Below are 14,087 nucleotides of genomic sequence, written 5' to 3' on the forward strand. Positions count from 1 at the left end.
GAAGACTACTAATTTTACTCTTAATTTCATATCTGCAGAACTGAAACAATTCTAATGAAATTTTCTCATTGCAGGTGAAGATTCTTGTTCCAAATAGCACAGCAGGAATGATAATTGGGAAAGGTGGTAGTTATATAAAACAAATTAAAGAAGAAAGTGGTGCATATGTACAGATTTCTCAGAAATCAAAGGATCATGCTCTAGCAGAACGTTGTATTACAGTAATAGGCGAAATAGAAAATAATAAAAAGGCATGTGCTATGATTCTAGCCAAAATTGCAGAAGATCCTCAAAGTGGTAGTTGTCTAAATGTTAGTTATGCAGATGTAACTGGACCTGTAGCAAATTTTAATCCTACAGGTTCCCCCTTTGCCAATGCTGCTAATGCTTCAGGTGGAACAATGAATACTAGTAACACGAGCTATAGTTCCAATGGTAGCTTGAATAGTCTTAGTCCTACAGTCACCAATAGTTTTACCTGTCCTCAAACTAGTGCACCTCCTACAGGAATAATGCCATTTTCTGGAATGGGGATGGGGGTTGGAGGCCCAGCTATTCATGCTGCTGCTAATTCAGCACAACTCATTGACAATGTTAAGGCTATGCTACGTACTAGTGGTTATTCTGAGCAAGCTGTAATGGAGATAACCGCAGCTATGAATACTTTAGCAAATTATGGCATGCTTAGTTTAGGACTGAACATGTTAAACAATATGAACAGCACTCCAGTGATTAGTAGTTTGGGAATAGGTATGGCCAGCTCTGCTGCCAGCAGTTGTCCATTGCCCCCAGGTAATATAGCTAGTCAAGGCATGTATACTTCTCCTACTGCAATACCAGGAATGGAAACTGCATGCACCTCAGTAGGAACTTCAGGACCATTGGCTGCAGGGTCAAGTATGTTTGGACCAATTGGGAGTCTTGGAAATGGAATTTCTGGACTTGGCTTAGGACCTGGCTTCACATCTCCCACTCCATCTCGCTCTACTGATCGATTTCTAATGCAAGCAGAAGGTACAGTATATGATCCATTTCGAAGAACCTCACCAGCTTTAGCATCGCCAAGTGCAGCTGCCTTACCAATTAATAATAATTCATTTGGACTTGGAACTAGCTTGAGTAATGTTCCCTCCTCTTTGCGAAAAAGTCCAACACCCAATGATCGTTCAATTGGAGACACTACGAAAATAGAAGTAGAAGTTGGTGAAAATATTGTAGGTGCAATCCTTGGACCTGGTGGTAAATCTCTGGTAGAAATTCAAAGATTTAGTGGAGCTAATATTCAGATATCAAAAAAGGGCATATTTGCTCCAGGCACTCGTAACCGTATAGTAACAATTACTGGTTCATCAAACTCTGTTGGCACTGCGCAATATCTTATTGAACAGCAAATAGCAGATGAAGAAGCTAAACGAGCTCGACAGAATTCAATGGGAGTTCTTCGCTAACTGCTTTATTGTTAAGTTTACTCATCTGTCATCCATTGCTGCAATTTTTATCCCTTCTTCCATAAACTGCAACTTGAATAAGTACTCTTGGAGGTACTTTTTTTTCCATGTGTTGAAGGTGAGGCAAATGGTGTTATTTGTTATGCATAACTAAACTATTAACTATTCAAATGTTAATCATATGTAATATATACATGCAAATTGTATTTTGTTTGAATACAATTACACGTGCCACATCTACAAGAGAATTCTCACTCGTTTTTGCAAAGCACTTTGTTACCCATATTGAAACATGAATGATATTATCTTGAGATTGTGCTCTGTCTCTGTGTTAATTTACTTGCTGCTTGAAGTGTACAGATAATCTAATATTGCATAGTCATACCACAAGGAGAAGGAATATTGTATTCCCTTTGCATAATTGGGTAATACCTTGATGTTTAGTCATTTTTTTTCCCTCCTTCATTTATCATCCCGATGTTTCTGATTCTGGTGTACCATCTTTTCTGCAACTTATTGTGTTTGCTTTGAACTCTCAATTTTTTTTTTTATATATATAATTTTAATCCTTAAAGGTGCTGTATAAATATGATATGTGTATGTGATAGTTACATACATACATCATATTTATGAAGTGTTTATGTATACATATGTAATGTGTGTTGTGTGTATATATATAGATATATGTATACATGGATATATATACACTATAAATTCCTATTTTGTGTTCATATTTTATATATATATATACTTGTGATGAAATAGCATCATCTATTAAGTGCTTGCTTATGTATATGTACACACAAACACACACACGTATGCATTTCTTTGGAGGGAAAGGTCCCTATTGACTGTGATGATTATTAAAAATTATGGCTTTTTTTTTTTTTTTGTATAAATAATTTAAGGGAAGGATGAAGCCATAAATAAATAAAAAAAAATGAAAACCAAACTAAGTTATAATTTTCCTCCATAAACTGGTATCAGTCAGTTTCTCATTTATTTATTTATTTTTCTTACAACAACAAAAAAAACTGTTAATAATATAATTACATTAAATAAATTGATTTAATATATGATTGATTTTGAACAGTATTGAGCTTCTGTACATGGATAAGTAAATGAGTTTTGTAGGAATAATTACCTGATATGAAAAGATTTAAGTTCATTCAGAACAATCATTGATTATACTATTTTTTAATTAATACAATATATGTATTTTATGTTCTAGAAGTTGCAGTTATGAATGTAATTTTGAGTGCTACAATTTGAGAAGTTTTTGGTATGTGTAAAAAACAACTTTTAATTTATAGATCTTCCAAGTTTTTGAAGATTGATACATTTCAAAATAACAAAATTTTGTGAAAGAACGAAATATTTAAAAAAAATGCTACCATTGTATTTAATTATTTTAGTTCTGTTTAAAATTATTTATTCAAAATTTGATGCAAACGGCATCCTTCCCTTTTCTGTGTATTGCATTATCAGTTATTATCCAGTGAGAAGTTTGTATGCTGAATTCTGAAAATAAGATTTTTAATTATTATTATATATAGATATATATATATATATATTATTTTTTTTGCATTATCTCTGGCCTGTCATGGCCAAGGAGACTGCTAGTCTGAGTGAGTATCATATGAAAATGAATTATTTGGAGTTGGTTCAAGTTACCTGCATATGCACTTGATGCATTATTCCGGAAAATGTTTGTTTAAAGTTACAGTTCCAGATTACTTTTTTTGTGTGTGTTTTTGTGTGTGTGTGAGGAGTTTCACTAGTTTGAAAAACAAATATTTATAGTTTGCTATGTAATTAGTTTAGAAGGATAAGGAAAAGGCTCACAATTTATTTACAACATTGAAGTTTTTTACAGAAGCATTCATAGAACTAAATTCATTTTATGTATAAATTTTTTTTTTTTTTTTACTGCTAATGCTTCAGAATTCTTGAACTTCTTCTGAATTTCTAGAATTCAGATGAAATTAGTAGTCAAGATTTATTGCTGATGTTTCTTTACAATCCATGTTTAAGATTGAATGAATAATCAGTATTGAGAGCATTGCCGATACCATTTCAGAGCAATTTTATTAAATTTGATTTTAAGGTTTTTAATGCATTCAGCATTTGTCATTGAGAACAAATAATCATGTTTGGTTTAAGTAAAAAGTGACAAATGTATTTACAAAGTAAGTGCAGATTTTCATCAGAGTATAACATTACTAGTATGTATTCTCATTACTACTTATTTTACTTATTTCAACCAATAGCGGATACATGCTGGTCGCTTCATGTGCAAAATAGTTTGTTCAAGAAGTTAATTTCACAAGTGTTTCAGTAACTAAATTTGTAATACTGCTGCAACAGAAATAATGAAATAGTTGAAGGCAATAAAAATTATCTGATATGAGGCTTATGTATTATGTATGACTGTTTATTTTATGTGAAATGATATTTTAAATAGTAGTAATGTGCAATTTTAGCTTCTTGATATGCTGTTTACTAGTACTGTACTATTTAACATTGCAGTGCACATAAAATTTATGAAATGATTTCAGCATATATTAGAACTAAAAATTGAAGTGTTTAACCAGCAACAAAATTAAAGCAGAATGCCCAAAATATCAAATACAAGCAACTAGTCATTCGCTTAGGACTGCTCAAGCAACCTGCAAATATCCTTATCCCAATCCCGAGAGAAAGTTCAAAGTTATATATATATATTGAATAAAGAAAATCATGCTATTTTCTTCACAATTTAAGAATATTAAAAATACTTGTCGCATGATCATAACAATGCAGTGTTAAACTGACGTGTATTTATTTTATGAATACAGACATTCTTTGTTGTCACTTTGAAGTTGCATCAGCTTCAAAACCATTTGCTGATAATTTTTATTAACTAGTTGTCCATTTAATTCTTTTGAGTTGACTTTCAAAGTCCTGCAGGCACAACTCCTGTGTCAGGGTTATCTTAAATGGTAGAGATGTAGAATTTTTGATACAGTTGCGTAAGGCACATCCATGTGTCTTGATACAGCACATGCACTGCAGGAATCAATGTTGTTATTCATGGCCTGCTCCAACTGGCAGTAACAATTTCATTCACTTGTGAACCGATTGGTTTGCGATCTCTGCCAGGTCTAACTCCCAACAATGCTGTTTCTTCAAAACGACTAATCATTCATCACAGAGCACATGGAGATAGTGGATCTCGTTGACATTTGTTAGGCAATGGAATTCGCGGAGTGCAGCAACAGGTTTACAGTTGTTTGGGTCATACAGCTTCATGAGCAAAGCATGCTGGAGAAAGGTTGGTCCCATCACTGTGGATGATATTAACAACCACAATGAAGGGAAAAATCCTGTGTTCACCTTTTTAAACCCTTCTGTCACCTGCCGAGTTGCATGATATGCAAGTTCTATGATTGTTGCTTATAGTGCCACTGGTAGTGAATTTTGGAACTACCATTTTTCCCTCAGATATCACTTCCACATGATGCACAATGTATTCCTGCAAATGTTTGCAGCATTTGAATTACTGGATGGCATTCCACAAGGCTTTACAAAGATACTTGAATTTTGGTCCTTGTATATATTACAACTACTCATCTATGAGAGTCCACAAGACATAACATCAGTGCTGTGTGTGTGGACAAAGTGGTTAGAGAGAAAGAAGAAACCTGCTAATGTATTTCTTGAAGAGATGTGGGAATGGAAATTGTATTTGGTGGACAAAATGGTATGGAGAAGGCTGTTCCAAAGAACAGTGGAAGATAGAATGAAAAAAGAGGAAAGTTGGTTCAATAAGGATGGAGCTGAAATACTTGTTAACCAGTGGCTGCTTATTTACATGGCTAGAGCAAAGTATAAGAATGGTGTTAGCCAGTTTAGTAGAGCAGTGCCCATGGAAATACCTATATATATATATATATATATATATATATATATATATATATATATATATATATATATATATATATATATATAAAGACAATGCAGAAAACAGTATCTATGAGAAAGCAACTGGAGGGAGTTGATGAGAGAAGAGTTTGTCTGTTAAGCAGATAATTTATGCAATGGCATAAATTGATGATAATCTTGTTATTTAAAAAGGGCAGCAGAAATACTATAGGCCAATTGGTTTGTTATCATAGTTGTGCAGAATTTTAAAATTCATTATATTAAATAAATCACAAGATTTTGGACAGCCACATGAACAAGTAGAACAAGATTCTCTAGAACAGATCATATTCACACTGTTAACCAAGTGATAGAAAAAGTAAATGAATATGATTTTCCTGCATATTTAGTGTTTGTCGATTTTGATTTATTAATAAAATAAAAGATATACGTGGAAGACAAGACAGCCTGCAAAATATTAAGGAAATAAAATAATGAAAGAGATACAGCACAAATCAACATAATACAAGAGAAAAACAATGGATAGAATATAAGAATTTACGTTATGATCGAAATTTATTAACAGAAAAAACAATGAAGAAATCGGTACTGATATAGAACCAATCGGAATGGAAGAACTAAAAAAAGGAATAAAGGCATCAAAAAATAGAATATTAACCAGATTAGATGGCATAAATAATAGAGCTTTGGAAATATTGGGGATAATATTTACATCTTAAAATTAATAAAATGATTGCTGGAGGAAATGTGAGATTCCATCAGATAAGTCAAAAGCTAAGGTTATATCTATATTTAAGAAAGGGATAGAGATGATTGTGAAATTATAGAGAAATAAGTTATTAAATACAGGCAACAAATTTACAGTAAAACTCTGAATAAAAGACATAAGATCACGTATAGACAATATTTGTTTTAAAACAAATTATTCAAAAAGGTATTTAATTTGGAGTCTCATTAAGCCTTTATTTATAGATTATGAGAAAGCTTTTGATAAAATACATTTCAAATGAGACAAGAAAAATTATGGAATATAATGGAAAAACAAGGATATCCATTACATTTAGTACAAGCTATACAAAGTTTACATAAAGATGCAAAAATACAGTATGTTAATTAAAAAAAAAAAAGTAATCAAGGTGTGTTAGGGATGCAGTTTATCCCAACTCTATTCAGTATATATATTGATTTAGATTATTGAAATATAGAAAGCAACAGCAACAATAAAACAAGGTTTCATTCAAACATCAGTTTATGAAATAAGTCATCAACTTATGACTTATTTTTTTGTGAAATTTTTAGGTTGTATAAATATACAACCTAAAAATTTCACAAAAGAAAAAAGTCATAGCATTTAAAGATTGAGATCATGTAAGATCAAAAATAGTAAAAGAAAATTAAATAATGGAACAGTTGACAGTTTAATTATTTAGTCTGCTTAGATGTAAAAAAGAAATTTAAGAAAATCTGTGGAATAATCAAAAGGGACACTGATGAAAAAATTTTAAAAAGGTCTTAGGTGTACCACCAAAGATGAGAACAGCATTACAAGCTTTGGGAGATTTTGTGATTTGTACAGTATTAGTACAGATGAAAAATCATTTCTTGAATGAAAAAGGAAGATGCTTTTTTTTAAAAAATTGAAACTGAGGATGCTATAGAAAGAGTGTTTGTGCCAGAAAAGGGTAGGAGTGTCAGTCTAAGAGTTATAATCTGGTTTTGACTGTTATGCTGAGCATCATCAAAGGTATAGAACTAAGATATTTTTTGTGAGAAAAAGGCAAAATTGTTGATGTTTGAGCACTGCAACAGTTGTCATGAACAGGAGAAATGAAGACTGCTGTCAGCAAAATTGAACAGATCAGTTAGAGATAGTTGGTATACGAAGAACAGTAAAATACTTGAGTCTTGATCAACCTGCATTATTAGGAAAATCTAAAAAGAGAAAACATCCTCCATGACACACAGTGAATGATCTGAGAGAAAACTGGCAATCCCACTACAAAGGCAGACTATAGCATGGTACTGTTCCGAGAAGCCTGTGCTTGGCCAAGATGAAGGCTAGGTCTACTGTGTAGATAAATTTAGTTTAATCCTTTATCCAAGTGCAAGCAAACAAAGTTTGCACCTGAAGTATCTTCAGGACTGAGGCAACTCATGGTAAAGGTGGACCAAGTTCTCATCACTCCTTGTCTTAGTATCTCCCATGATGCAAAGCACATCTCCTTGCAGACATGTATAACACTATGCATTAAGGGAAGGGCCACTACCCAGGCCAGTTTCGACCTTTATTGAGGTCTCGTCAGTGGGAGCCAGACCTAGACGTGGTGATACCAAGGTGGAAGCAATGGAAAAGGCTGAAGATACTTAGGGAAAACTTTGTTTGCTTACACTTGGATAAAGGATTAAACTAAATTTATTATAGTCTACCCAAGTGGAAAAACTTCCAACATCTTTCTCTAAATCCAGAGTAATTTAATAAGTTGAGACACCTTTTGACAAATCGTATAGGTAAATGACTTCTCCATTGCTTCTACCTTGATATCACCACCTCTGGGTCTGGCTCTCACTGATGAGATCTTAATAAAGGTTGAAACCAGTCTGGGTAGTGGCCCTTCCCTTAATACATAGCACATCCGCAAGGAGATGTGTATAACACTATTTGCATTATGGGCGATACTAAGACGAGTGATGAGAGCATGGTCCATCTTTATCATGAGTTGCCTCAGTCCTGAAGATACTTCAGGCTCAAAGTTTGTTTGCTTACACTTGAATAAAGGATTAAACTAAATTTATTATAGTCTACCCAAGTGGAAAAAACTTCCATCTACTGTAGATCTTGACTAGTGGAATCCTTATTGGTTACAATTTTCAAGGGGCTGAATTTAACCATTGACCTCCATTACTTTAGGCAGCACTGGTATCAGAGCAACAGGTCAATAGTAATTATCTCTGTATTTCAAGAATCAGCTAAATACTGGCTTCCATCCATCCAGACAATAATTGTCTGGACACCCCTGTTATTTGAAGTTATGGAACATTCCAGGTTTGGTAATAACATAAACTGGTGTACAGATAGTCATCATCAGTTGCATCAGTCTTAGGACTGGTAGCTCAGCAGCAATTTCCTCCATTCCGCTCTGTCATTGGCTTTCTTCTTAAAAGTACAGATAGTAGGAAGCAGTATTTTGTCGTAGCAGTTGAATACAGGTTGTATGGCAACACGATGTGAACTCGGTGACTTTGAGAGAGAGGTGTCATTGTGGGCTGTCAGATTGGTAGCATGTCCATACATACCATCACTGCTCAACTGGAGCATCCAAAATCAATGGTGGGCAATGTGATCAATAAATGGAGACATTCTAGCATCACTAGTGCAGGAACACAACCAGGGCAGCTGCTGAAAATGATTGACAGCAACAGTTAAAATGGGTATCATGCAAAACCTGGCTACATTCATGGGCTGTCAGATTGGTGGCATGCTACTGCTGCTCAACTGGAGCATCCATAATCAATGGTTGCGATGTGATCAACAAATGGAGACATTCTAACATAAGTGCAGGAATACAACCAGGGTAGCTACTGAAAATGACTGACAGGAACAGGAGGTTGTTAAAACAGGTAGCTTGCAAAAACCGGCTACAATTGGCACAGACCATCTGTGATGAGTTCCAGAGTGCCAGTAACACCATGGTGAGTACTAATACTGTATGAAAAGAACTCCATTTACTGGGTTTCCAAGGAAGACCAGCGACACACAAGCCAAACATCAGAACATGAACAAGGCAGCTCGTCTGGCCTGGTGCAAAGAGAATGTGAACTGAACAGTTGACCAGACCTATGGAAAACGGTATTCTGGTGCGATGAATCAAGGTTCACCTGTTTTGCAGGGTGTGGAGGCAGCCTGCTGTATGCTTGTTACTACAGTGCATTGTACCCACAGTAAAGTTTGGTGGTAGAGGAGTAATGGTGTGGAGTGCATTCATCTGGTTTGGAGTGGGACCACTGAAAAAATACAGGAAATTTTTTTTTAGTTATTTTATTATCTGCCATTTCCATCTTTCTCAAAAACCAATATGATTGATAATCTTGCACATAAAACTTAATTACATTTGTTTGTGACATCTTAAAAGTGCTAATGAGGTTTGATTATTTTAACTGCAGTGACACTATAGATCTCAGTTTACTGTTATGTTAGCGTGTCAGAGATGAGGTGAAAAAGAGCAGAGGAAAATGCAATAGGCAGAGATACCCTTAGCAATGTTACCCATAGAGTGCAATCTGGTATCCATGCTATAAGGTGGCTTCTATGTGCCTCTCTTCAGCCACAAAGGATACACCCAAAGAGCAAGGATTCGGTTTTGTTCCCCCCCCCCTCCATATTCTCAAAGATGAGAGAAAGCTCTGGATTTCCATGGTACATTCACACTACATATTAGCAGGTTTGGAGGGGGGGGGGGGCAGAAACTAAACCCTTCTCTTTGGACCAGACATATCATTAGCTCCGATGTCCATAAGTAAGATTATGGTGGTATTCAACTTGGAAGGTATCCTTTAGCCATTTAGAAATGGGCCTTACCTTGAGAAGGTGAGGTCGACTAAATGGGAGAGGCTGTATGTTGCACATCAGCAGTCAGTTAGTGGCCTAACCTTCCTTCAGTCTCTACTCGTTTTGCACATGTGTGCCAATATTTTGCACTTTGTATCTGAAGATGTTAATTTCAATTGGAAAAATACAGGAAATAATTTTTTTTTAGTTATTTTTTCATCTACCATTTCCATCTTTCTCAGAAACCAATATGATTGAAAACCTTGCACATAAAAGTTAATTTCATTTGTTTGTGTTATCTTAAAAGTGCTAAACTGCACTTCTTAAATTAGTCTAAGCAAGGAATGAATTAAATGCATTAGGTAGTACTGAAATATATTAAAGTGGTGCTTACTAAAATAGGAGGTATGTAATGTGAATTACTATAGAGAACAGGAAAATAAATATCAAGAAGGTGGTAAGATATTCTGGAGGTTGTTCTTAGAAATGGAGGAAAGAGTGCTGTAAAAGGAGTTAGAGATGATAAAGGTGACATGAAAACAGGAGAAAAAGATATCCTTGAAGTATGAAGTAATTACTTTGAAAAATTGCTAAATGAAACAAACAGTGAGAGCACAGTGGTAAAAAAACACTCAACAGGTATACAGTCAAGAATACATATCCATACTTGAAGTAGAAAAAGCCATCAAAAGCTTGAAATATGGAAAGGCAGCAGGAGTAGATGATATTCGACCAGAAATACTGAAGTATGGTGGTATAAAAGTCTTACAGTGGCTGCACAACATAGTTCAGAAACCTGGCCAGAGAGACGAATTCCTGATGATTGGAGTAGAGCTCTAATAGTACCCATACATAAAAAGGGAAATAAAACTGAATGTGAGAATTACAGAGGTATTTCCCTACTGAGTGTTCCTGGCAAGATCTATGCAAGTATACTAGAGAAACGGTTGAGAAGAATTGTGGAAGAAAAGCTTGGTGAAGAACAAGCTGGATTCAGGCCAAATAGACACTCTCAGGTCTTCACTTTACGGCAAATAGTTGAGAAAGCATGGGAATATAACAAAGATCAGTATTTAAGTTTTGTCTATCTGGAAAAGGCATATGACAAGCTGCCAAGAGAGAAGCTATTCAATACGCTACGGTTATATGGTGTCAATGGGGCATTATAATAAGCAATACTTAGTCTGTATTTGAGTTTTAAGTCGTCAGTTAGAAGATGGTTTAATGTTAAATCTGGTGTGAGACAAGGATGTACATTATCCCCTCTGTTATTCATTATCTATATGGATCACATTATGAAGGAAAGTGGTATTAAACATGATATCAGAATCAGAGATATTAATGTCAGCTCTTTGCTTTATGCGGACAATGTTATACTTCTAAATAAATCTGCTACAAGTCTGCAAGATTCCCTGACTAAATTAAATAACTGTTGTAATAGATATGGTAAGAAGGTCAGCACTAAAAATAGGCAGAATCGTTGAAAATGTCAACTGCGTTGTGAACGGAGAACATGTCAAACAAGTAAAACATTTCAGCTACTTAGGCATGATTTTTAGTGAAGATGGTAAATTAAATATGGAAATAGATAACAGAATCAACAAATCTGGTATGGTAGGAAGTCAATTGAATAAATTCATATGGAACGAGAGAAATTTGTTGGAACACTAAATTAGCTGTATACAAGACAGTGTTCAAACCAGTTTTAACTTAGATCTGAGAGCTGGGTCAAAAGTAAAACACTTGACCAAAGACTAGAGACTGCAGATATGAGAGTCCTGAGAAGGATTAGAGAACAGATGGCATCAATGGCAATATCACATTAAAAACGAGGATATTAGGAAAGAACTTGAAATTGTCGGCATCCAGGAATGCGTTAGCAGAGCTAATCTCAGGTGGTATGGTCACTTAAACAGAATGGATGAGGAAAGATTAGCAAAACAAGTGTTCTCTGCCAGGTTGGCAGGAAAATGACCCAGAGGAAGACCAAGATATAGATGGATTGATACGGTACAATGTGCTTTAGATGATAGAAATATAAGATCTCATAATGATAATATTGGAGTCTTGACAAGTAAGTAACAGACTGATTTGGAGAAAAATTGTAGATAGGAAGTTAGTAATGATGTACATTTTTCATATAGTACTATCATATCCTGTACACCCCTTGAAGGTACATGTCAGGAATTTGATGATGATGATAAAAGTGCTTGAGGTCAAACTTAGAGCATCAATCACTAAGTTGACATTCTTAATTTTAAACAATATATGGTCTATATTTGAGTTGCAAATCAGCAGTTAGAATAGAAGGAGGTACAGGAATACAAATTGATATTAATTCAGGTATGAGATAGTGGTGCACATTATCTCCACTGCTTTTCATTCTACATGGATCTCATTATAATGGAAAATGGGATTAGGCTTGATATCAAAATTGGAGATACATACAGGTAATTGGGGTTGGTTATTGATAACACTTAATGCATGTACTAATATTTCACAAGTTTTCTATCCAGCATCACTATAGCATAAATTACAACTGTGGCAAGCACATAGCATTCAACTAAATAGGTGTAGAAATTTTTTGCATTTTAACTGAAAATAACTGGTGTCTTAACAAGGTGCTCTCTACAGGCCAGACAACCATAAAGTTAATTTGATGAAATTGGGCTAGCTCTCAAATCTTTGGCAACTTAATGCTGCCATATGATGATGTGTTTGCTGTTTGGCACACATGGCTCCGATGCACTCCTCTCCTTCCTAACACACTTAAACAACCAACACCCCAGAATCAAATTAACCCTGGAAGAAGAAAAAAGCAACTACCTTCCTTTCTTAGACACACTAGTCACCCACCAGCCTGATGGAAGCCCCACCCATACAGGCAGATACATTCACCAACAACCTCCCTCCCCTTGCAACAAATGGAGTCATTAAGACACTACACAACAGGGCTAAACTACTTATCTGTTCACATGGCAGTGCCCTAAACACAGAACTAAACCACATTCTCAACACTGTCAGCCAATGGCTACCTCCCCCCCCCCAAAAAAATACTGAAACCAATACCCCCTCCCCCACAACAAGGATTACTCTAAATCCATCACCATACCCTATATCCAAGGCGCCTCGGATATAGAGTATGGAAAAAATTACAAAAATCCTAAAAAAAAACATTACTTAACGTCTTGTTCCAGACCCTATAAAAAATTGGCATCCCTTATCCACTCCACTAAAGACCCCCCCCCCCCCCCCGTCCTATCTGGTGTATACCAGGTTCCTTGCAGCTGTAAGCTGTCCTACTTTGGCCAAACAGGCAGGACAGCTAATATCAGAATTTCGGAACACAAGGACGACATCCGGTTTCACCAATACAGCCACTCTGGTCTTGCAGACCATGCGCTGGATACCCGCCATAGAATACGGTGGAAGAAAGCCACGATAATACACCATAGTAAATTCAAATACAAAAGGCTTTTCATGGAATCAGCCTCAGCCCTAAGAAACAATCCAAACCTTGACAAATTTGGTTGCATGAGACTGCCCCAAATTTAGGAAACCTACATCAGAAGACCTTCAGCCCAATCGCCCAAGAATACCAACATTGCCTGCTAGGGGGCACCATCAGGACTTTTAGGAGAAAGAATAGCTTCCTGCTTCATCTTCATTTACTGTTTGTTGTGCTTGCATGTATGTGTCTTGTTTTTAAGTTCCTGTGAAAATGGCAACATGATGTTGCCGAAATATTGGAAGTGTATTAAAATTTATTTTAATGTATATCCTAGTATACATTGTAATTTCCTTAAGCTATTTAGTAAAAATGTATAATCAACGTCTAAGCCTTTCCACAAGAATTAATGCTGCCATGCATGTTGAAGGATTCATAGCTGATGCTGATTCTAAAATAGTCTCTCAGACCTATAATGACTTATATATGGCAAAGCTATTATCCATCATTTAATTCTGTGGCAAGGTATATATCTAAAGTATGGTCTGCCAGTCCTGACTTGTCATATGGATGATTACAGAAGTAATCTTTGTTCTTCAAGGTGGATATTAACATATTTACTGGTCTGTCCAGAATAGGCTAAACTGCAAACACAACTAACTTTATACACTCCATAATGTGCAAGAGGATGAAGTTGATCCTTAGAGAATGGATGATGGTA

General features: G+C 35.3%; 1 protein-coding gene across 8 annotated transcripts in view; it reads left to right on the forward strand.

Moving 5' to 3' along the window:
* The window catches only part of LOC150105078 (RNA-binding protein Pasilla-like), a 132,571-nt gene extending 128,707 nt beyond the window's left edge, over nt 1-3,864 (forward strand). For all 8 annotated transcript variants that reach the window (XM_090395475.1, XM_090395478.1, XM_090395480.1 and 5 more), the window contains one exon: nt 75-3,864. In XM_090395475.1, coding sequence (XP_090251601.1) covers nt 75-1,448 — 1,374 coding nt within the window. In that variant the 3' untranslated portion in view covers nt 1,449-3,864. The remainder of the gene's footprint in view (nt 1-74) is intronic.
* Nucleotides 3,865-14,087: the final 10,223 nt, after the last annotated feature.

Source organism: Typopeltis vanoorti, chromosome 7, assembly GCF_054136105.1.
Source record: "Typopeltis vanoorti isolate ZY-2024b chromosome 7, IOZ_Tvanoo_1.0, whole genome shotgun sequence".
Classification (NCBI taxonomy): domain Eukaryota; kingdom Metazoa; phylum Arthropoda; class Arachnida; order Uropygi; family Thelyphonidae; genus Typopeltis; species Typopeltis vanoorti.